The following is a 24238-nucleotide window of genomic DNA, read 5'->3' as shown; positions in this document are numbered from 1 at the left end:
TTTTCTCTAATTTTTGTAGAGCAGCACAAGTAGGGTTGCCAACTGGCTCCAGATTTTCAGGACAGGTTGATCCAGTTCTGGTTTTACTTCATTGCATGCAGGTACTTATTCTGGTTTCCTTATTGCATTCCCTACAAAAAGCAAGGCTATAAGTACCTACATCAGGGGAGTAAAACCAGGACTGGATCAACCTGCCCTGAAAATTTGGAGCCAGTTGGCAACCCTAAACACAAGAGCAAAGAGAAAAAATTCTGGCTACATGCCATGAGGATGTGGCTTTGGAGGTTCAATTTTTTCTATGATTTCTTTGTAAATGCTTAAATATATTGTCTACAGAGTTAATTTTCTTTGAGCCTTCTCAGTTTCATTTTTATTGATTCTAGACTTCCTAGTAGTGATGGGTCTTCTGCTTCTTGATGTGTTGGGTGGGGACATTCACTGGCTTTGACTATTATGGAAGTATTTGTCCTCTTAGAAGAGATTGCTTGTTTTCCTTTTTTCTTCTCTTCCTATATTTACAAGCCTTCTTCATGTATATGATGGGCTCTATAAGCAACTGACTTGTTATTTCTTGTTCTTTTGTAATATTTATACATTTATTGTTTGGTTGACTGATTTTTCTTTGCAAGTATGTACTTGTATATTAGCTATGAAATGAAAAAATAAAAAGTTAAAAAAAATAAAATAACAAAAGCATCTGTTATGTTGATCCAACATCCTCTTATAGGAACAACAGAGGCATCTTTTGCCCAGTTTGCAGTTTGTCACAGTGAATACTGAGAAGCAGAGTCAAACAATTTTAAAAGAAAATAATTGTCCTTTCTTTATGTTTGGAGACTCATAAAAAAGATTAAAAAAAAGAAAATACTGACTAGTAAAACAAAAGATAAATATTAATGAGCTGCTTAAAAGAGAGATATAGAAAAAAATCATTTTGAGTTAGCAGAAGAAAAAAATAAGACTCGCAGGCAGTGGCTGCTCAGAAAACTCTAGGTAGTTCTAAACTTTTGAGAGAGCATTTTTCTATTTCAGTTCCATCAATAATATTACCCAGTCTTATAGATGAACCTTGTCCTGCTTGTCTACAGAGAATCCAAAATATGAAGGGGGAGGGGGGAGATCCTGGATCGGCTTGGGGGGAGGAGCAGGCTGAACGAAGCAGGAAAATTGAAGGTGAATCAAAAAGGGATATGAAGGGGGAGGGGTGGGTATCAAGGAGGGAGAAGAGGAGTTACAGGATCACAGAAGAGGGAGGGAAAGGAAAGAAAAAGAAGAGATGATCTCCTCTCTCACAAGCTCTTCTTCCACTGTCAGATCCATTACCTAACACTGTGCATACTGGTGCAGATCCCCTTTCTTACACCATTCCCCTCTGCCATGACCAATCCTCTCTCTGAAATACCTCCTCTCTAGGCAACCTATCCCCTCTTTCATACACACACACACACACACCACCTACATATTCCATGCCAAGTCCCTCTCTTATATAGGTGGGACTGACCTTACACAGTGCCACCCTTAACTGCGGCGTCGACCCCCTCGAGATGGAAGGCGACGGGGGGGAAGGGAGGCGCCAGCACGCACTCCCTCGCGGGTGCGGGCTCCCCCCGGTCTCTCATTCTGCGGCAAATGGGAATGCACCCGCGTCATAGACCCGCCCAGGGCCGTGAAGCTGGCGGGGGGGGGGGGGCCGACGCCAGCGTGCAAAGATGACGTCGCAGGCCCCTTAAAGGACTGCGACGCCCGAGAGGCGACTCTTTTTAGATCCCTTCCGACGAAAACCCACCCACCCACCCTGCAATTGGAAGATAAGGGAAATTCAGGATCAGTCAGATTGTTAGGTTGATAATATTAACAGGCACAACGTTGTTTAACATGTTTATGTAGGTCGCAGGTAGAAAACCTATGTTTAGTAAATTATTTAACCATTGTGTAATGTTTGGGAACATTGTCACAGCTTGGAGGGAGGGCGGTGACCCGGGCCGGTTTGGGCATATGGCAAGTGGTGCCGGCGGCATCACAAGACAGCTGGGTAGTCGATTAGCGCTGGGGGAAGCGCAAAAGGTGACGGTGTGGAAGGCCGAGAGGCGGGGCCCCCCTTTGCTCGAAGACAAGGTGGGGAGCCATGGATTAATGCTGCCTTGCTTGGTCCCTACGGCGGGCAGCGATGGACACATCTTACTGGCCCGGGTACCCAGGAAGGTTTTGATACGATGTATAAATAAAAGCTGCGGCCTTATTCTGCCAACATCAGTTTCTGAGTGGTTATATGATACAAAGGAATGTGTCTGATATAAGGTATGACTAAAGTATTATTATTATTAACAAATACTCTACTCCTCCAAAATAAATTTCTCACTCTTCAAGGGAGCCATGGCAACTTCTTAAAAATTCTCATTCATTCTTTAAATAAGAGGTACAGTCAAAGGCCATGGAGCGATACAGCAACAGTCCTCCTTTCTTTATGAGATTTGTAAAGATCTACAGCAGATGTGCTTGCATGTGGAGCTATGTCCCACATATCTCCTGGTGCTTGCAAAGACCGGAATGCCTGGTGTACAAATTTTAAAAATTCAGTTGTGTGGTTTGCCCTGGATACACTCGAGTCCTCTCGACCTGTACCATTGAAAATTATCTTCCAGCAACATAAAAACATAAGAAGTTGCCTTACTGGGTCAGACCAATGGTCCATCAAGCCTGCATCCTGTTTCCAACAGTGGCCATTCCAGGTTACAAGGAACCTGGCAAGTACACAAATATTAAATAGATCCCATGCTCATGATGCTGGTAATAAGCAGTGGCTATTCACTAAGTCAACCTGTTTAATAGCAGTTTATGGACTTCTCTCCCAGGAACTTACTTAAACCTTTTTTAAATCCAGCTGTACTGACTGCCTTAACCACATCCTCTGGCAATGAATTCCGGAGCTTAATTCTGAATTGAGTGAAAAATAATTTTCTCCAATTTGTTTTAAATGTGCTACTTGCTAACTTTATGGAGTGCCCCCAAGGCCTTCTATTATCTGAAAGAGTAAATAACCAGTTCACATTTACCCATTCTATTCCTCTCATGATTTTATAGACCTTTATCATATCCCCCCCTCAACAGTCTCTTCTCCAAGCTAACCTCTTTAGCCTTTCTTTAAAGAGAAGCCTTTTAACATTTTGGTAGTCCTTCTCTGTACCTTTTCCATTACAACTATATCTTTTTTTTAGGCGACAAGAATTGCACATAGTATTCAAGGTGAGGTATCACCATGCAGTGATATAAAGGCATTATGACATTCTCTATTTTATTCACCATGACCTTTCTAATAATTCCTAACATTCCGTTTGCTTTTTTGACTGCTGCGGCACACTGAGCTGATGATTTCAATGTATTATCCAACTTGATGCCTAGATCATTTTCCTAGGTAGTAACTCCTAATATGGAACCTAACATCATATAACTACAGCATGGGTTATTTTTCGCTATATGCTTCACCTTGCACTTATCTACATAAAATTTCATCTGCCATTTGGACGCCCAATCTTCCAGTCTGGCAAGGTCCTCCTGAAATTTATTATAATCGGCTTGTGAATTAACTACTCACCTGCAAATTTGATCACCTCAGTTGTCGTACTCCTTTTCAGATCATTTACAAATATATTAAACAGCACCAGTCGAAGTACATATCCCTGAGGAACTCCACTGTTTACCTTTTCTACTGAGAAAACTATTTAATCTTACTCTCTGTTTCCTATCTTGTAACCAGTTTGCAATCCACAGAAGGACAATGCCTCCTATCCCATGACATTTTAGTTTTCTTAGAAGCCTCTCATGGCAACAGCTTGGGAGGTCCCTGCACACCTGAAGCACTTTCCTTCATTGAGCATGCATTAGATTACGGCAGCTTCAAAATATGTGCGTATGTGAAATGCAATTGTTAAAAAAAATTATAGTAAAAGTTTGGGCATACGTGTGCATGTTTCAAAGCTATCCTCCCTATGCACAAGTTCAAACACCGCCCCAAACCCACTCCTCTGACCAGCTCTGCTTACTGCGAGCAAAAAGCATAAAGGTCATACATGCATAAGATTATCAGCATATCAGGTGGCAATTTTGTAAAAGTCCATATACATAGGTAAAGCAGGGTTTTACCTGTGGAAATGGCTTTGAAACTAACTCTCTAAAAGTACTGAAATAAACAAAATGTATTCATCCCACAGCCAGCTGAAGAAGGAGAAGGCAGGCTCAAGAATTAAACCCACATCTCCTTCATAGTTGCTGTCGCTAAGCAATCTGACTAGCTTTGCAGTATTATTAGTTTGTCTACGGTGTAGGTAGATGGCATCTATAGCTTTTCAGTGGTCCACAGATTCTGAAATTTTTCAAAGAACATTATTAGTTGGTAGGACCGCCCCTCACTGTAACCAAAGGGAGGATAATTTTCAAACTGTCAGCATAAGGAAGTCAGCAAAAACAAGTGTAACACCAATTTTCTAATGGATTTACATACAAAAGCACACTTTAAAAACGATCGCACCAAAACTACCCTGCATAAGTTACATCTTGTATTTGGTATGCATACATTTTTCCTAAAATGTTACACACCTCCTGCCAAATTATATAAACTATGTGTGTAACTCCAAACCTCTACTCAAATCTGCCCCCATGAATGCCTTCACAGTCTGGTTAAACTTATCTGCAAACATGACATACATGCATGAATCAAGCAGGCAATTTTATAAAAGGTCCTTTTTGTGCATAAAACAGTTTTACACATATAAATCCCTTTGAAAATTATCCCCATAGAAGGCAATTTTCAAAAGCTATTTCCATTGATAAATGACTATTTAAATACTGCCCATACTATGAAGTGAATTTTCAAAGGAATTACTCATGTCAAAGAAGCATATATCATAGCAATTTTCAAAAGCCCATTCACATGCGTAAAACCTGTTGAAAATTCAAACCTATGAAGTTGAATTTTCAATATGCATATAGAGGTAAATTTTTAAAGGGTTGCACGGGCATCCATGTGTGTTAGGTTGTCGATGCACGCACATAGATGCACTGATTTTATAACATGCATGAGTCGATGCGCGCATGTTATAAAATTGGCTACCCGCATGCACATGCATGCCTGATTTATATCGGCGCACACATGCCTATTTGCTCACACAAGGAGGGGGATTTTGAAATACATGCACGTGACACAAACGAACCTTTGCCTAGCTCCCTCCCAGTCCTTTTCCCATCTCCCTCTCAGTCCCCTAAACCTACCCTAAATCAGCTAATTTGTTTTGTTTTGGAACTTACCCTCTCGACAGACCAGGAGTAAGTTTTGCGCAGCCCTCACCCGCCCACACCCTGCCCCTTTTGAAAACCGCGGCTCTTCTGTGCATACTGGCAGATACATGCATGGTTGGGCTGTTTTGAAAATGCACATTGCCACGTATCTGCAGTATTTTTGCATGCCGGCATATTAAAATTTCCCCCAAAAGTAGCAGTTTTCCCCTTTTATGTGGGGAAGTGGGAGCCTTGACTGGGAGACAAATGCAGTGCCTTCCCTCTACTGCAGTCCATTGGCTAGATATTCCACAGCTTGCCAATAGGCTGCAAGGGGAGGCGGGATCTGTAGTAGAGGAGTCTCAGGCACTTCTTTTCCACCCTTCCCTGCAGCCTACTCGTCAGACATTTCTCAGCCAGCCAATGGGCTGCAGGGGAGGCAGGAGTTGAAGCATGGTGAGAGAAGCACCATGCTTCCCCAGCAGACCTGCAGCATGGAATTCTCAGCTCCCAATCTCCAAGAGTACAGGAGACAATATTGGAAGTGCTCAAGAGTTGGCGCCTATGTCTGTGAATAAAGCACTCTTTTATGCATGGGAATGGCTTTGAAAATTACTCTCCTAGTGTTTTGTTTTTTTTACCATCTCTTGTTCATTTGAGATAGGGCTGCTGGAAATCAATGGCGATATTATTACTCTAGAAGTTTGTCCACTTTTAGGACTGTCAATATTTTACCAAAATATTTTGCATGAATTTTCAGTGAAAGCATGTGTGTGCATTCACACTGAAAATTACCCTAAGAAAATTACCCACCTGCTCATTTGTGCAAGCATATTTCATGACTAAAACTATGTACATACTTTTGAAAATTTAAGCATTTACATGTGGTCTAGCAGAGCCCAACCCCAACGCAGGAATACCTCCCCTTACTGTGGGTAAACGTACATACATAGAGGCCTTATATGTCTATTTTTCCCAATATATTTGGTGGGCAATTATCTAAAATCCCATTTTACCTGAGGAAATGGCTTTGAAAATTACCTTCTTAATGAATCTGAAAAACCTTTTGGGGATTCAGTTTTGCCTTACTAGCTATTCCTTTTTCTAATTCTTGCTGTTTTATTAAATCAATAATTTATAGTGTTTAAAGCTTTGTAATCCACTGGAATAGTAAGAGTCTAATGTAAATTTCTTCATTTTACCTTTTTAGACTAATTTTATTAATCACAAGTGGTACAGTTCATTTCTAAAATCATAGACTGACCTACTTTAGCTGTTATGTTTTCTCAGTTTAGTAAGAATGAAACATCAATACACACATTGCAGTACCTTTTTATCAGTCTCTACAGAGGAATATTCAGCACTAGGTAAAAGGAATGCAATAGTAGCCACCAGGATCTGCATAGAAAGAAAATTAATTTAGAAATGTTAAGTAAAATTAGATATAGTGCAAATGAAACTAACTTAAAATAACTTATTAGACCAGTGCCAGATGTTCAGTATTTTTATGTCTGTATTAATTTAGTTTAGAGAAATAAGCTATAAGTTTACAAGAATGTCTGGCACACTGACATACAGCATCGCTCTAACCTCATATTTACTTGCAAGGAAAATAAGATCAGATGAGGGTTTCTGTATGTATACAATTTTCACATAATGCTCATGCATAGTGAAAAATACAAAATAGCTTCAAATGGCTATTCAGACTATGGCAGACAGGTTCTTAATAAGTAGACAAAGGTTTACTGACACATTTATTTCAAAATATAGACATACTTCAGTAATTTTCCTGGACAATGGTGATTCATAGTTTTGTAGTTCTTTCCAGTAGGAAACCAGCAGCTGAAGGATATCGCAGGCTACATAAGCAACTACTTTATTTGAAAACTGAAAGAAAAATATTTTAGTTAGAAATTTAAAAAAGCCATTTTAGACTATTTTTAATATACAAAACTTTTCTTAATTGTTTGAACTGATTTTTTTTTGCAGGAAAATTACATTCCAACACATTTTTTTCTTTCTTCATTAACATTTCTGTATGAATCACCCTCTTGGGATAGGAATGGATAAATTTAAGGATATAAAATTAGTGAAATGATTTATTTAAGCTGGCACAGTGTCAGACAATGCCAACACTACCTTAACTCATGTAAATAATACTTTAATTGGGTGGGGGGGGGGTAAAAGTGCAGCTATGTTCACAGACTTAGATGAAAAGTACAATATCTGATTTGCTTGCATACAACAGATACTGCTATAATTTAGTAACAAATAATGGCAGAAAAAGACACAAATAGACCATCCTGTCTACCCAGCAGACCTGAGATAAAGAGTGTAAGTTAACTCACATTTCTAGTGTCCATGTAGTAGTGTTTTTCTACCAGACTGAACGCAGCAGTAGAATAACTTTGGGCACCAGAAATGTGAGTTTAGTCCACACCTCAGACCAAAGAAGGTATAAGCTCTCTGGGACTTGTGCCTGTAACTGAATAAAACATGATTTCCCTTGGGAAGGCACCTTCAGTTGAATGGAATACATTTGGTTTTGGGCATCCAAATTTGAATTACTGTTCCACTGTAGATACCCTGCCTAAGACAGCTTAGATTGGAAAGGTAAATCCTCCTGGGTCTGAGGTAGAATACGATACTGGGAACAACATTTGCCACCAGAAATGTAAGTTTACACCACCTCAAACCCAGGAGTTAAATTTCCATCGTAAGCTCCAAGGCTGGCACCAGTCACAGGATTTTTTTTTATTTTTCCTGAACAGCTGGACAGCACACGCACATGTAGTGCTAAAGAGTGTACTGTTCAGCTGTTGGTGTTCACTCAGTCAGCTTACGCTTTGTTCATTTAGCTGTAGATGATTCCCCAAACAGCTGATTCTTTTATTTTATTTGCCATTCCTTAACAAAATGGCCTTGAATGAGAGAATGTGCCCACTAGTTGGGATGTATAGTACCAATCTCACATGCAATGCCATTTTGGTAAGACATGACAAGTAAAATCAAAGCATAAGCTCTCTTGGGTAGGCACCTTCAGCTGAACAGTATGCACTTTGACTATGTGCATATGACTGGTATCCTGTTCAGCTTTAGATGCTCCCTCCCCCATAGAGTTTATGCTTTGTTAAGCTGGCTGAAATTGCCCAATCCAGAGAATGTATGCTTTGACTTTACTTGCTATTCTCTGCCAAAAGGGCCTTAGATGTAAGAATTTGCTCTTCGGAATGGATACTTATAGCTAGTCGAACAAAGTGTAAGCTCCCTGGGGTGGGCATCTACAATTAAAGAGTATGCCAAAATTGGATGCATGGTGCCAGTGTACTGTTCAACTGTAGGTACCATTCCTAGAGCACCAGAAATTAAACTCCTGGGTCCAAGGTGGAGTAAAGTTATATGTATTGTACAATTATTGTATTGCTGTGCCCAGTATGTTAGATGCAGCTATACACTATCACACTGGACACATTAATAGTATAATATGACATCCACAAACTTAAGTTAAATTTTACTCATGCTCTGACCCAGAAGTTAAATTTCTAGCATTACAAAAATGTACTTTAAGCTGTCTGTTCTTTAATGTACCTCCCTGCAATGCTGAGGAATAGCTAATGCCTTCTTTGATGCTGGGAGCCACGACCAGGATGTGTGCCTGGCTGGGCAGCTAGAGACTTTACCCCCATCCCCGAAATAAGTATGCATGACAACATTCAAATTGGAAATAAACAGGCCGCAGCTTATATAAAAAACCGGTACCCGGGCCAATACCTTAATAGCTCGGAAGAATCCGGGTCTATGTCCACATATCCACCCACCACATACCATCAAGGCAGCATGCATCCAAGGACAGACCTCCTGCCGTATTTTCCAGTAAGGGGGGCCCAAATGTACCGGGCATGGTACCCACCCTTTCAGGAGCCAGGGCCTTCTCTCCAGCCCCGCAGCTGACCCATCTTCGTGAGGCAGCTCCAGCCTGCTCAACAGCTCCCCAATTGGCCGGCCACTCCCGATGACTTGCTGGTGGAAGCCCACCCGAAAGAAGCCAGCCCTAGGCCGGTGCCCCCGTCTGGTAGCTGGCCAGCCCCGATGACATTGGAAAAAAGGCAAAGGCTGTGCGACCACACTCATGGCCCGGCCCCAATTCACTCGCAGGCTCCGGGCATTTTGGCATGGGCCTGCATATTTACATGGGATTTGCATGCACCTGTGCTAATCTTAGGATTGATTTTTACTCTTTGTTTAGCGTGTATTTTTTCAGGGTTAAAATCCCTTTTACATGCCAGAAAAGTGTAGGCTCAAACTTTAGCACCTCTTATTACATCGGCTCTCATGAAAATTACCCCAGTGTTTTACCACTATCATAGGGATCCTTTGTGCTTAAATACATATGAATACATGAACTAATTAAAGACATGGTCAACATTCCTGAAAGTCTTTGTGCAAATTAAAAAAACACTTGAAGATGTGTTTTCTAATGCATCTGATAATAAAAATACCTTGCTTTTATGTGGAGTGGTATGCTATATAATATTCAACCACACAAGTTTACACTAATTATTGAATGGTACATATCCCAAGAAAATAAGCCTGCAAGTAGGCTACAATTCTGCTGAGGCAATCATAACAAAAAGTAATTGACTATGCCTAGATATATCTAAAATAGTGTTACTTACACCTGCTAACATTGCATTACCTCTTTTTTTTTTTTCTGACTATAAAAAAAAAATAAATCCAAGATTGACTGAGAGCCATCAAGGGATAAACATGTAAAAATATTATTCCTTTTCTACACTGCGATTTCTCTAATCCTTCACTAATAATTTAGTACAGATTGATCAAACGATAAAAATCTAATTTTCCCTTAAAAAGACAGTATGGCAGATTTTTGCTAAACACAAAATACCAGCAAAACTAGTAAACTCAGCAATAATAAGCGGCTCATTCACAAAAGTAGGTCACGTAGAGCAGTTTCCTGGTTGCATCTCTGACTGCTTAACAACCACATTTGTCTTAGTCTGTAATTAAATCGGTGCAATTTTGGAAAGCCAAGGATAATGCTGTAGCATAATACCAAGGCCATTTGTGTTTTGCCTATTGATCTTGGCAAGTTAACAGTAGAGACAGTAAGTATTTCCTGTTTCAGAATAATACAAATAACATTTCACCCTCTGCAACAGAGAGAACAGCTCTGAACATATCCCTGTCCATGGTACTGAACTCTTTCCACAAAACAGAATACCTTTATGTAACACTAATTTAACCACTAACAAAATTTGAGGAAAGGATTCTACTACAAATTAAGAAATAGCCAACTGAAAAGGACATTACGCTACACAAATAGCTCTGATGTATTTACTAAAACAAAGATTTGTAAATATAAAACGGAAAAAAAGGGTAACTATAATCATCCTCAAAATCCCCACTTCCAAATCACATGCCTATAACTACCAAAAGGCTTCCTTATTGTCCTTGATAGTTTTTTTGTTTTTTTTTTGGCTTAAGCTTCATTGTCCCATCACAGCTAAAATATATTAAATCTGTTAAATCTATTGTTAGCTTTTAATTTGTGATTGCTAAGAAGTTGCAATCTGTTTTCAATATTTTACCATAAAAAGTTGAGAGAGGCACTACAGAAGTGTTGCAAGCAATGCTAGTTTTAATAAAAAGATTGGGGAAAGAGAATTTAGGCCATGGAAATGGAACATTCATTCTTTTAAGGTCATTTATATACTGAATTTGCCATTTTCTTTGTATCCAGTCTGTCCATTTATGCCTTCCTAATGTGATGTTACAGTTCTTATTTTATCTGTGGTCTCCTCCCTCCTCTATCTCATGAGAGCTTGAATTCTGCCACTGTTAACTCCCCTAACTTCTGCTGAAAGACTCTTCTAGGTGCCTACCACTCTCTCAGTGAAAAGTATTTTCTCATTTTCCTTTTTGATTTCCTTCCCTTCATCTTCAGTTGATGACCCCTTATATTTGAGCTTTTCAACCTATGGAAAATGCTATTTTCTGGCACTTTATTGAAACCTGATAGATATTTGCATGCTTTTTATTTCCCCTTTCTCCTTCTTCTTGTAAAATACATCTTTAGCTCTTTCAGTTTCTGGGTATGGCTTATATTGTAGATCATGCACCATTTTGGTGGCCCTCCATCAAATTACTTCTATCTTGTCAATGTCTTTTTGGTCTCCAGAACTAAAGATGATGGTGGAATCTCACCAACCATGGTGTGCAATCATGGCATTCTGTGAATTCTCAGTCCTATTGTTATTTTCTGGTCAAATGCTGCCACAAGTAAAATAAATAAATACATAGATTTGGTGTGGAACAGCATAATTAAATAGAAAAGAAATGCAGCATGGGACAAGGCTCAATGTGCGTGTTCCAGCAGCTGCCCGCCTCCTCCTCCAGCATAGGCCTTCTGTAACCAAGGAAAACAATTGAAAGAGAGGGGAACTGAGACACCTGTCAGAGAACACATGCTAGCTATGGCCCCATGCTGATTTTGTTATGAAGTGGGGCAGCTATAAAAGGTGAGCGGGAAGAAACTAGTAAGAGACTTGATGTTGTGGTAGAGGGGGGAAAAACCAATAAGGGATCATTGGGAATTGGAATTATATAAAGAGGGGAGGGGGGAAGGAAGGGATGAATATGCCAGGAAGGGGGGAGGAAGAGACGGTAATTATACTAGGGGATAGGAGGGGGGAGCAGGGAGCAGAAGGTGATTATGCCAGGAGACCCTGCGAGGAGAGGAAAAGGAAGGAGCTGACAGGGTTTGGACGGTGAGGAAAAGAAGCAAAGGTGGTTATACCAGGGGTATTGGGAGGGGAGAGGAATGGTGTTTATGTCAGAGGATGTGATTATGTCAAGAGGATGGAGAGGCAAGGGAAGTGAAGGAGAGGGAAGGTGATTGTGTCAGATATGATGGAGGGAGATAGACAGAAGAAGGTGATTATGTAAGAAGGATGGGGAAAAGAGGAAAGGGAAGGGTGGGGAAGGTGATTACATCAGGGGTAGTGGCAGATAGGGAAAGGAAGGTGATTATGGCGAGATGAGAGAGAAGGGAGGGAAAGTGATTATGTCAGGGGTAGTTGGGGGAGAGGGAAGGTAATTATGCCAGGGAGGTGTGAGAAGAGAGGAAGCTGATTATGTTAGGGTGGTAGGAGGAGAGAGGGAAAAGGTAATTATGGAAGGGGGATTGATTTGAGGGAGATGGAAGGGGGGAAAAAAAGACATAGTGATTATGCTAGGAAGATGGGAACAAGGAGGGGTGATGGTGTGCATTTACTGAATCCCCTACTTTGAATGTCGTCACATGCCACTGCTCACCAAAGGTGGCAAAGAGAAAAACAGTAGGAGTGGTAGAGACAAAAACAGTGTTTGAATTCAAGAAAGCATGGGATAAATACAGGGGGATCTCTAAGCAAGTGATAGGAATTACAATGCTAAATTAATTGTGCAGATGAGCAGACTAGATGAGCCATAATGGTCTTTTTTTGTATCATGTTTCTGTTTCCTCTTCCTACTAGTGAACTTCTATTAACCTTTCCATCTGCTTTGCATACCAACTGGCTAACTTGAGATCAACAGAGATGATGATCCCCCCATGTCTCTTTCTTGTCTGGTGACTGCTAGATTCTCCCCTTAAAAAAGGCATTTTGCCTTCAAATTTCTGTATCCCAAATGATGATTTTGCATTTATTTTAGATTAACACAGAATTGTCATACCTATGACAATTTTACAAAATTCTAAAATCAGTTTTATTTTGTAGTAATTTTTCATATCATCTGCAAAAAGGCAATCTTTCCCTACTTACCCATCCCTAACATAACACTGAAGAGGACTGTGGCACAGCACCCAGTTTATCATTTTTCATTGAGTAAAGGATACCTAGAACAGACTTCCAGCAGAGCTTATGGAAGCTAAAATAAAGGCAGAATTTATTTTATGTATTTACATTTTTGTATCACCTCTTCTTCAGAAAACTCAAAGTAATATACAAAAATCCATTTATCAATTCATCATCCTCAATTACAATTCCATTCCATATAATATTGCTACCAACAAAATCATACTGTATATTCTTAACATATAAAAATAAGGACATAACATAAGACTTGCCATGCTGGGTCAGAACACGGTCCAACAAGCCCAGCATCCTATATCAAACAATGGCCAATCCAGGTCACAAATACCCAGAAGATCCCATAAAGTAGATCTAATTCCTGTTATTCACTCCCAACAGCACCTCTTTTCTTATAAATTCAAGCATGTATAAGATAGACAAACAGGAACCTTAGTGGCAGGAGGAGGGAGGACAAAATAGATCAAGCAAGACCTGTGACAGAAAAGCAGACAGGTGCAAATGGGCAAGCAAGGTGGACCAAATAGTCCTTTTCTGCCGACACCTTTTGTGTTTCCGTGACTTGAAGTACTGCTTTTTTTTAATACACTATTTTAACTACTTTGCATATGTACTTTTGAAATATTACAAATGACACAAAAGATAGGTTGTCCCTAAGCATAAGATGTGTACTTTAAATTTTATATCAATGCTTTTGTACATTTAGTACAATTAACATTCTTACAAAATCAAAAGAATTGTGAATCATGGCATGGTCCAATTAGGTCAGATTTTTAACAGAAAATGTTTTGTACTTCAATATGGAAAAGCAAATTTGCTTACTGTAAATGGTGTTTCCATAGCTAGCAGGATAAATAAGCCATGCTGTCTGGGAGTGAGCACATGACCGGGAGTAGGCAGAGTTTTCCTCAGTGAGTCACAGAACTTTGACTCTGTGTGGCTGCGTGGTCGTCTTCCCGTGTGATTCCCCTCAGTCTTTTTTTAGCCAAGCGAGAGGTAATAATTAAGTGTCCTTCGTGGGACTGTCTAGGGAGGAGGGAGGGATCGCATGGCTAATTCATCTTGCTATCTACGGAAACACCGTTTACGGTAAGCAAACTTGCTTTTCCGGATGCTAGCAGGGCTGAATTAGCCATGCTGTCTGGGAGTCCCAAGCTCCTGGGTTGTGTCCATATAATCTGTTCTTGAAGGTCAGGACACCGACCCCTAGAGTAGTAGACAGTCTTATCGGTCTTGAAGAGTCGACAAGACCGCTGTGCCCAGTGCTGCATCTGAGGTCGCCTGCTGTTGTAAACAATAGTGTGACGTGAAGGTGTGGATGGAGGACCAAGTTGCCGCTTTGCAGATGTCTAGTAATGGAACCTTGTTCAAGTGGGCAACTGATGCTGCAGTGGCACGTATTTGGTGCGCCTGAGGCTTTTTGTGAAGTTTGATTGATCGTTTATTGTAAGAAAACTGAATATATTGTGATAACCAACTGACTATGATTCTCTTAGAGCGGGTTGACCAGGATCATTTGGATTAAATGAAAGAAAGAGCTGAGAAGTGTTACGAATGGGCTCTGGTCAGGAGTCATGAACACCACCCAGAAGGGTGGCTCCAGGTGGAGAGAGACAGGAATGGCTAGAAACAGTGTCTGGGTCCAGGCTGGGTCAGGGCAGGCGGCAAGTAGCAGTGTCTGGGTCCAGGCTGGGTCAGGGCAGGCGGCAAGTAGCAGTGTCTGGGTCCAGGCTGGGTCAGGGCAGGCGGCAATAGCTGTGTCTGGGTCCAGGCTGGGTCAGGGCAGGCGGCAGATAGCAGTGTCTGGGTTCAGGCTGGGTCAGAGCAAGGCAGGTCAGAAGGCCCGTAGGCCACACACACACAGAAGGCCCGTAGGCCACACACAGTAAGCAGGGCAAGGCAGGTCAGAAGGCCCGTAGGCCACACACACACAGAAGGCCCGTAGGCCACACACCGTAAGCAAGGCAAGGCAGGTCAGAAGGCCCGTAGGCCACACACACACAGAAGGCCCGTAGGCCACACACCCTAAGCAAGGCAAGGCAGGTCAGAAGGCCCGTAGGCCACACACACACAGAAGGCCCGTAGGCCACACACAGTAAGCAGGGCAAGGCAGGTCAGAAGGCCCGTAGGCCACACACACACAGAAGGCCCGTAGGCCACACACCGTAAGCAGGGCAAGGCAGGTCAGAAGGCCCGTAGGCCACACACACACAGAAGGCCTGTAGGCCACACACAGTAAGCAGGGCAAGGCAGGTCAGAAGGCCCGTAGGCCACACACACACAGAAGGCCCGTAGGCCGCGCAAGGCAAGGCAAGGCAAAGCAAGGAATGAATAAGGCCCGAAGGCCGCGCAAGGCAAGGCAAGGAATAAGGCCCGAAGGCCGCGCAAGGCAAGGTCCTGGGACCAAACGCACAGCAAGCAGGGAAGGAAGGCTAGAGCAGGGAGCCCAGGCGAGCTCGATGCCGAAGCACCGAGGGAACTGTCAGGCAGGGTTATAAGGGACAGCCCAGAACATAGAGTGGACAGGGGAGATGGACTGGGCCTGTCAGGAGAGCCAGCACTAGAGGGACCCCTGGTGGTGAGGCGGTTGCACTGCAGCCATAGCCGTAACAAGAAGGTTTTGTAGGAGATTGAGTCCTTTGTTTACAGTAAGCCAGAGCCCGTTTACAGTCCAGCGAGTGGAAAAGTTTTTCTCGATCATTGTGATGAGGCCTTGGAATGAAGATGGGCAGAGTGATTGTTTGATTGAGATGAAAAACAGAGGCCACCTTGGGAAGGAAAGTGGGATGAGGACGATGGGTAACTTTGTAGTGGTAGAATTCTAAGTAAGGAGAGTAATGAACTAGGGCTTGTAACTCACTCTCCTAGCTGATGTGATGGCCACCAGGAAAACTGTTTTCCATGTCAGGTATTTAATGTGGCTTGTGTCTAAGGGCTCAAAGGGGGGCAGCATTAGCTGTTCCAAGACAATGTTGAGGTCCCATGATACAAATGGCTTTGTCACCAGCGGTCGGAGGTAAAGCATGCCCTTCATGAATCTGGAGATCAAAGGATGGTTAGAAATGGGAAGGCCCAAACTGATGTGGCAGTCAGACGCGCTTGGTAAAGAGTGTGAAGATACTCCAGCAGTTGGATGGCGATAGAGGAGAATGGCTCTAAGTTCCGTGGCTTACACCACGTCTCATAGTGATGCCATTTGGCAGCATAGTTACGTCTGGTTGAAGGCTTCCTGGATGCAATATGGAGATCTTCTACCTGCGAAGGTAGGTCGAGGTGGTTTAATATTTGCCTTTCAATCTCCATATCGTCAGATGGAGGGATTGATGCACTGGATGGAGGAGGAAGCCTCCTTCCTGTGTTAACAGTTGTGGATGGTTTTCTAGTGGAATCGGTGGGCGTATGGAATGTTGCATGAGATACGCATACCATGGTTGTCTCGGCCATGCTGGAGCTATGAGGATCATGTCCGCTATGCCTTGAATGCATTTATGAGTTGTCCTTGATATTAGCATATAGTAAGCCCATCGTCCATGGAATGGGGAAGGCATCCTGGGCGTACTGAAGTTTGCTGGGATAGATGGAGCAAAAGATCTGTATTTGCCGGTTGCTTTCTGTGGCAAAGAGGTTGATTGTTGGAAAGCCCCACTTTTGGAAGATGGTGAGGGCCACATCTTGATTTAAAGTCCATTCGTGTGGGTGGAAATCCATGGTTAGGCAGTCCGCCGTGATGTTGTCCAGACCCGGTAGGTAAGTGGCCTGGAGGGATACCTGGACTGCACTTACCCAATGGAGTATTCGAAGCGCTTCTCGACATAGTGTCCATGAACTGGACCCTCCTTCTTTGTTTATGTAAAACATGGCGACTTGGTTGTCGGTGTACACCATGAGACGTTTTCCTCGGACTTGAGAAGAGAAGGTCTGAAGCGCCCTACAGATTGCGTGTAATTCCAGGAGATTGATTTGGTACGTGGATTCTTGTGGAGACCAAAATCCCTGAGTTTTGAGATTGTTGAAATGGGCTTCCCAACCTTTTCTGGAGGCATTTGTCGTGAGCGTTAGCTGATGAGGGGGCAACTGGAAGGAAGCTCTTGAGGATAGGTTGGAGGGAGAGAGCCACCATTGAATGTCTGCTTTCATTGGTTTGGTGAGTTGAACTCTGGAGTTGAGGGGCTGCAGGAACTGTGACCATTGAGTTTTGAGGTCCCATTGTAAACAGCACATGTGCAGTCTTTTGTGGGGAACTACATGGACAGCTGACCCCATATGATCCAACAGTTGAAGAACTTGGCGTGCCGATGCCTGACTTTGGCTGCATAATTTCTGGACTACGCAGGAAAGCATTTGCATTCTGTCCTGGGGAAGGTAGGCTCTCTCCTCTACTGTACTGATGAGAGCTCCTATGAAATGCAGAATCTGCGTAGGTTGTAGGTGTGATTTCTCGTAATTTATGAGAAATCCCAGTGTCTGGAGAGAGTTGATCGTGCGCACCATGTGTGCTCGTAACGTATTCTGATCCGATGCCACTAGCAAACAGTCATCTAGATAAGGAAATATTTGGATCGATAGCTGTCTGAGATGAGCCACCACCACTGCTAAACATTTCGTGAATACTCTTGGGGCTGAGGACAGGCCAAATGGTAGAACCTTGTATTGATAGTGCATGTTCTGAATTTGAAAACAAAGGTAGCGCCACGAAGATGGGTGCATGGGTATATGGAAGTCCGCATCCTTCAGGTCGATAGAGCATAGACAATCGTTGGGCTGTAACAGAGGCAAGATATTCTTGAGAGGTCATCTTGAACCTTTCCTTCTGGATATGTATGTTTGAGGTTTCGTAAATCCAGGATGGGGCGGAGACCACCAGACTTCTTTGGGATGTGAAAATATTGGGAATATAATCTGTGATTCTGTTGTTGAAGAGGGACTGATTGAACAGATCTCTGAATCTGTAGATTCGTAATTTCTGTGTTGAGGGATGATAAGTGGGAAGATTACTTCAAAGAGGAGATATGTGGGGTAGGGATGGAAGGGTCAAGAAGTTCAGGCAATAACCCTCCTTGATTATGTTGAGTACCCATCGATCCGAGGTGATGGACTCCCAGTTGCTGTAAAAGTAGCACAGATGTCCTCCTATGAATGTTGGTGGGGGTAGCTCTATGGAACTCAAAAAGCAGGCAGTTGCTTTTACGGAGCCGCCACGCCCTGTTTTGGCTGTTGCTGTTAGCGTGGCCTGCTCCTTGACTGATGTGGTTGCGATGAAGGTCTTGGTTGACCATAATGCTGTGTCCGATAAGGTATGAATGGTCTAGAGGATGCTCTTGGATAGGATCTCCTCAGATAGGATGGGTAGAATCTTCGAGGACCCGTGTGCATGTCAGAGGGGAGGTGAGAGTACTGCCATGCTCTGCTCCTTTAGATGGGACATTGTTTCTCAGAACTTGTCGCCAAACAAGTTACCCCCATACAAGGAATATCTGCCAACTTTTCATGAACATCCTCATGAATCACACTCACCTTTAACCAAGCAAGGTGCCTGGCCACTACGGCAGTTGAGGAAGATCTTGCAGAAGATTTGAATGCCTCATATACCGACCGAAGTAAGTGGTAGAGACCTTCCTCTATATCCAGGAAGGCTTGTGGGAGGGTGTTATCCTCAGCCAGACAATCGGGGCAAAATTTTTGGAGACACTCATAGATATTGTGTCATGTAAAACTGATGGTGTTGTATTTTTGTGGATAACATTGCTGAATGGTACACTCTTCGGCCAAAATCGTCCATGCGTTTGTGATCCCGTCCCGGGAGTGCGTTTGCATGGATCTTGGAGCACTTCACTTTTGCCAATGCAGACTCAACCACGATGGAGTTGTGGTGAAGTTGAATGGAATTGTAAATGGCAGAATTTCTCATTTTGTATTTTAAGTCTGTCTTACGAGATGCGGCTGTGGTGGAAAAAGGGGTTTCCCACATCTTGTGTAGGACCCCATCTAGGACCGAATGAGGGGGGTAAGGCCGTCGGTTCTGGTGGCATCTCGAATATCTTGAGAATTCCAATCATCTTGGCTGTAGGATCAGGAATTTTCCCTGTCTCCACCTGCAGAAGATTTCCCACCTTTTTGATACATTTTGCACATGAAAAGTCTTTGGTGGTGAGTACAGCTCTGGCAAGCCTACTGGTGGGTCAGAAGTCATGCCCGTGGAGGAATTTGGAGAGAATGAGGTGATTTGTGAATCTGGGTTGCGTGGGAGAGCTGGAGATGGAAGGTCGGATGGAGCAGGAGGCCTAGGAGCAGGTGATGAAGGAGGAGAGTGGCAAGGAGACTCCATCAGTGGATCAGACTTCGCATGCTCAAGATATTAAAAAAACAAGCTTAATGCCTGTGAAATTTTCATCATGGCTATGGATGCCAGGGTTCCTGGTTGTGGAGATAATTGCGCCGGCATTGAGGAAGGTCTTGCAGGTAGTGCCACCAATAAGATATCTTGTGGAGTTGTTCTTCTGAGCTGAGGACTTGGTAGGACAACCGGAGATGGTCTGTGTCTTTTTTTAAGGGGTATTTGCAGCTGAGGAAATAATCTTTTGCTGCGAGATGCTGAAGACAAATCCGAAAAGGAGACTCCACTGATTGATGCATCCCTTGAAGACTGGGAATCAAGGTCAGACAGGAGCTCAATATCCACATCTGAACTTTCACGTGGACATTTTGGTGTGGTAGAGGGTCCACAATAAGTAGATGGGGGCTCTTCGCATGTGTTTGTCCCTGTGAGACTTCTTGGGAAGCAGTGGATGTTGTTCCTGGCCTGGTTGTGTCGGTATCGTCGAAGCATGCGTTGGACACGTGGAGTGCGTCAAATACGCAGTGTTTTTTGTGCGCCATGCGCTCTGATCGGTTGTGGCGAAGATGCGCTGTGCGTCGAGTGTGTCGGCGTTTTTTGATGCTTCGATTGCATCGACTCTTTCGACGCAGGGAAGTGGGATCAACCAGGAACAGGGCCCTGTGGCCTGATCGACGCATCTGTGGCTCCTTTGCCCCACAGAGGCACCGCAGCCAGCACCCTGGCTCTTTTTTGAGGCTCTATAGGTTTATCAAATCTGGGTCTGGTACCTGGATCAACACGGCGAGGCTCACTTGGGCCAAGGGAGGAGGCCCTCTTCATCGACCCTCTTCCTTTCTTCGCTGGTCCCGGTGAAGAATGTGTCGAAGTCGTTGGGGCGTACGAGCCCATTCTCAGTTGGGCCATTATTTCAGCGTGCTGGCGCTAGGCCCTGGGGGACATACAACCACAGTCTCTGCATGAGGCTTGGTCGTGGTCCAGCCCTAAACAAATGTAACAATAGTTATGTCCATCAGTGATGGACATAACTTTGCCACATTGGCAGTATTTAAATCCAGATGGCTTCGGAGCCATCTTGATGCAAAAAACTTGCAAAAAATCTCCAAAAAGGAAAAAATTTGAAAGGAAAAAACCCTGCGTGCTAAATGGCTTGCGGAAAAAAAGAGACTGAGGAGAAGAGGGGAATCGCGCGGGAAGAAGACCGCTCAGCTGCACACAGTCAAAGCTCTGTGACTCACTGAGGAAAACTCCGCCTACTCTCGGTCGTGTGTATGCTCCCAGACAGCATGGCTAATTCAGCCCTGCTATCGAGGGGAAATGTGAAAAGTATATTTGTTTAATGTTTTGTACTAATTCAGATAACCAAGACAATTATAAATGCCAAGAGAACTTTCAGGAGCATTAATATTTATTAAAAACATATCTGAAGAATCTATATTCTGTGAACACATATCATATCCCTCCTTCCTTCCTCCAAATGTCTCATTCTGTTAATACTAAGTAATGTATTAAGGTAATATTCTTTTCTGTCAAATGATAGAACTGTTGTTCTATTGAGACAGCTTCTTTTATGGAGATCAATAAATACATGTTAGACTAGAAATAATTTTAAACAGTAATTTTTTCCATTTTCTAAGTTTCATGAGATGTCTGTTCAAAGAATTAATTTAAAGAAATGCATATTTGAACTGACTTCTGCTAACCAGATGGGAAAAATTCTTGAAAACAAGGTCTAGTTTGTATGTGATTTTGCTCTTTACTCAATTTGAGATCTTGGATCCATTTCAGATCGTTGACCATGAATTTTATGAAGCTTTTACACTATAATGGCTGTACCACTAAGCATATTAAGGGCACTAATCAATAGTAAACTGGCCTGAGTTCTCATAAGCAGATTCTAAAAATTAAAGCTACATATGAAAAAAGAATAAAGAAAAGTTAGGGAACACTAGATATAGGAAAGGAGATCCATATCATTTTCAATATATTAATATATTTTGGGAAGGAATGAACAGTTAAGGTATAAAGCAATACTGTAACACATAATAGAAGATCCAGGGCTATATGGCAGAGTTCATTTAATCTTTGTTCATATTAGTTTACCCTCACAAGCAGTTTCAATGACCACATATTTCCATTTAATTTTCTGATAAATGAGATAAGAACTAAAGAGCACATTTATGAGAAATGTACAACACTTTGTGGCTTTAAGCACCATAGGAATCAGAGTGTAAAAACAAATGAATACTTCTAACAAGCTATGTTAAAAGCAATAGATAGTTGTGAAGTTTTTTCAACTTTTCATTACCAATGCAAAGCAGCCGATACTCTAGTATATTATAAGACAGCAGATTTGCATAACAGCATAAAGGAAATTATGGGCAAAAAGGATATCCTACCAATAATTTCATGCTTCTACAATCTCAGGATATCTATAACTGCTTCTCCCTAGAAAGATGTATATGCCAGAAACTGAGAATTCAATATTCCTGGTATTCAACTCTTAATGTCTGCACTTTAATAAAGTTGCGAAGGTAATTTTTCAATGACACAATGATTTTTGAGGAATCAGCACTTACTTGGCTTGAGTCTCATGCTTGGTGAACTGGAAGAGAGGAAGGCCACAAATATGTTGCCTTTAATAGGGTTGAATGTTTTGTGCATTAAGGACTGATTTATCAAGAGTTATCTCCTATATTGTGCATACAGGACAGGTCTTCTAGAACTTAGGCCCTAGGCTGTAGCTGAAGATGAGCAATAAAGACTATAGAGGTTAGATTATTTAAGATGAGCCTCTGACATCATAAACCTGTTAAATGTATCTCTTTTCAGGGAACATAGTTTTAAATACAGTAACATTTTAAGAAATCCTTAAGCACATTCAGAAGTGCTGCTTTTTTTTTTTTTTGACAGAAACAGTACCTTAAGTGTTACCCCAATAACATTTATTGCATCCTTCACTTGAGGATGGTTTGTACACTGCACCAATTCTTCACATATCCAGACTCCAAGACAGCATATAGCAATGCACCTGTAAAAACAAAAGGCAAAATCAAAGATGCATAACTTCAGTTATATATTTCCCCAACAATGTACTAATTTAAAAAGTACTAGTATAAGAAATATTTTATAGCTTATTCTGACAAATTTCTGTTTCCTATGTCATTAATATAGGAAACAGACAAAAACTTTCATGTTAAAAGCTGATGCATGTTTTATTTTTTTTCATCTATGCATTAATAATTTCCTAAAGCTACAAGTAAAATCTCCTCTGACCACACAGATAGACAAGTTTTAATGGGAGAGAGTCAATACGGTTTTCGTAAAGGGAAGACGTCTTAGCAATTTACTAGATTTTTTTGAAGGTATAAATAAACATACAGATATAGGTCAGCCAGAAGGCATTTGACAAAATCCCTCATTAAAGACTCTTCAGGAAACTGGAAGGTCATGGGATCTGAGTCAATATCCTATTGTGGATTAGTAACTGGATAAAAGCCAGGTAACAGGGTAGGACTAAATGGTCAGTTTTCCAAATGGAGAAAGGTAATTAGTGGAGTGCCCCAGCGGTCTGCACTGAGACTTCTGCTATTTAGCATATTCATAAATGATCTGGAGAAAGGAACGAGACGTGAAGTGACTAAATTTGCAGATGAGACAAAATTGTTTCAAATCATTAAATAAGTAGCGGATTGTGAAGAACTGCTGGGCTTCTAAATGGTAGATGAAATTTAATGTGGAAAAGGACAAAGTAATCATGTAGTGAAAAATAATCCTAATTATGTTATGTTCTTACATGTACACGATGCTGGGTTCCATGTTAGGACTTACCACCCAAGAAAAGCACCTCAGAGTCCTTATGGACAATACTTTGAAATCTCCGGTTCAGTGTGCAGCGGCGGTCAAAAAGGCAAATAGAATATTAGGAATTATTTGGAAAGGTATAGAGAACAAATCCGAGAATATTATAATGCCCTTGTATAGATCCATGATGTGACCGCATCTTGAGTATAGTGTGCAGTTCTGGTCACCCCATCTCAAGAAAGACATAACAGACATAGAGAAGGGCGACACAATAATAAAGGGGATGGAAAAGGTCCCTTATAGAGAATGGCTAAAAAGATTATGCCTCTTTATCTTGAAAAGAGACTATTAAAAGGGCATTTGATTAAGATTTATAAAATAATCAGTGAGGTGGAATGGGTAAATAGGGAACAGTTATTTATCCTTTCAAACAATACTAGGATTGGAAGATGCTCCATGAAACTAGCAACCAGATTTAAAATAAATCATAGGAAGTATTTTTCTCACTCATTGCACAATCAAAATATGGAATCTTGTTCTGGGGGATATGGTCAACTAACATAGTGGGGTTCAAAAGAGAACTGGACAAGCTCCTGAAGGAAAAAGTCCATAAACAATTATTAGCCAAGTAAACTTGGGAAAGCCAGCACTTATCCCTGGGAATGAGATACAAGAAATTATCAACTATTGGAGATCTGCCAAGTACTTGTGACCCAAACTGGCCACTGCCAGATATAGGATGCTGGGCTCAATTGACCTTGGTCTGAATCAGTATGGCAGTTCTTATGTTTTTATGCCAAAATATTCTGTATATTAACACCACATTACCTATTGATCATGCAGAAATATCATAAATAGGGTAGCAGTGCAGGTATCCATGCAATAAGCACATATGCTAACAACCAAAGTAAAAACAAAAACATTTTAAACTATGATTGGAATTAATTTTTACCTACTT

The 24238-nt window shown here is 41.8% G+C and overlaps 1 protein-coding gene across 4 annotated transcripts in view; it reads right to left on the bottom strand.

Moving 5' to 3' along the window:
* The window catches only part of RALGAPA2 (Ral GTPase activating protein catalytic alpha subunit 2), a 1327630-nt gene that overhangs the window by 515506 nt on the left and 787886 nt on the right, over nucleotides 1-24238 (bottom strand). For all 4 annotated transcript variants that reach the window (XM_029593760.1, XM_029593759.1, XM_029593761.1 and 1 more), the window contains 3 exons: nucleotides 22399-22507; nucleotides 7048-7158; nucleotides 6601-6669 (listed from right to left, as the gene is read on the bottom strand). In XM_029593760.1, the coding sequence (XP_029449620.1) occupies nucleotides 6601-6669; nucleotides 7048-7158; nucleotides 22399-22507 (289 nt within the window). The remainder of the gene's footprint in view (nucleotides 1-6600; nucleotides 6670-7047; nucleotides 7159-22398; nucleotides 22508-24238) is intronic.

Source organism: Rhinatrema bivittatum, chromosome 3 (assembly GCF_901001135.1).
Source record: "Rhinatrema bivittatum chromosome 3, aRhiBiv1.1, whole genome shotgun sequence".
Classification (NCBI taxonomy): domain Eukaryota; kingdom Metazoa; phylum Chordata; class Amphibia; order Gymnophiona; family Rhinatrematidae; genus Rhinatrema; species Rhinatrema bivittatum.
Note: the sequence above shows the minus strand (reverse complement) of the source record. Positions and strands in the feature narration are given on the sequence as shown.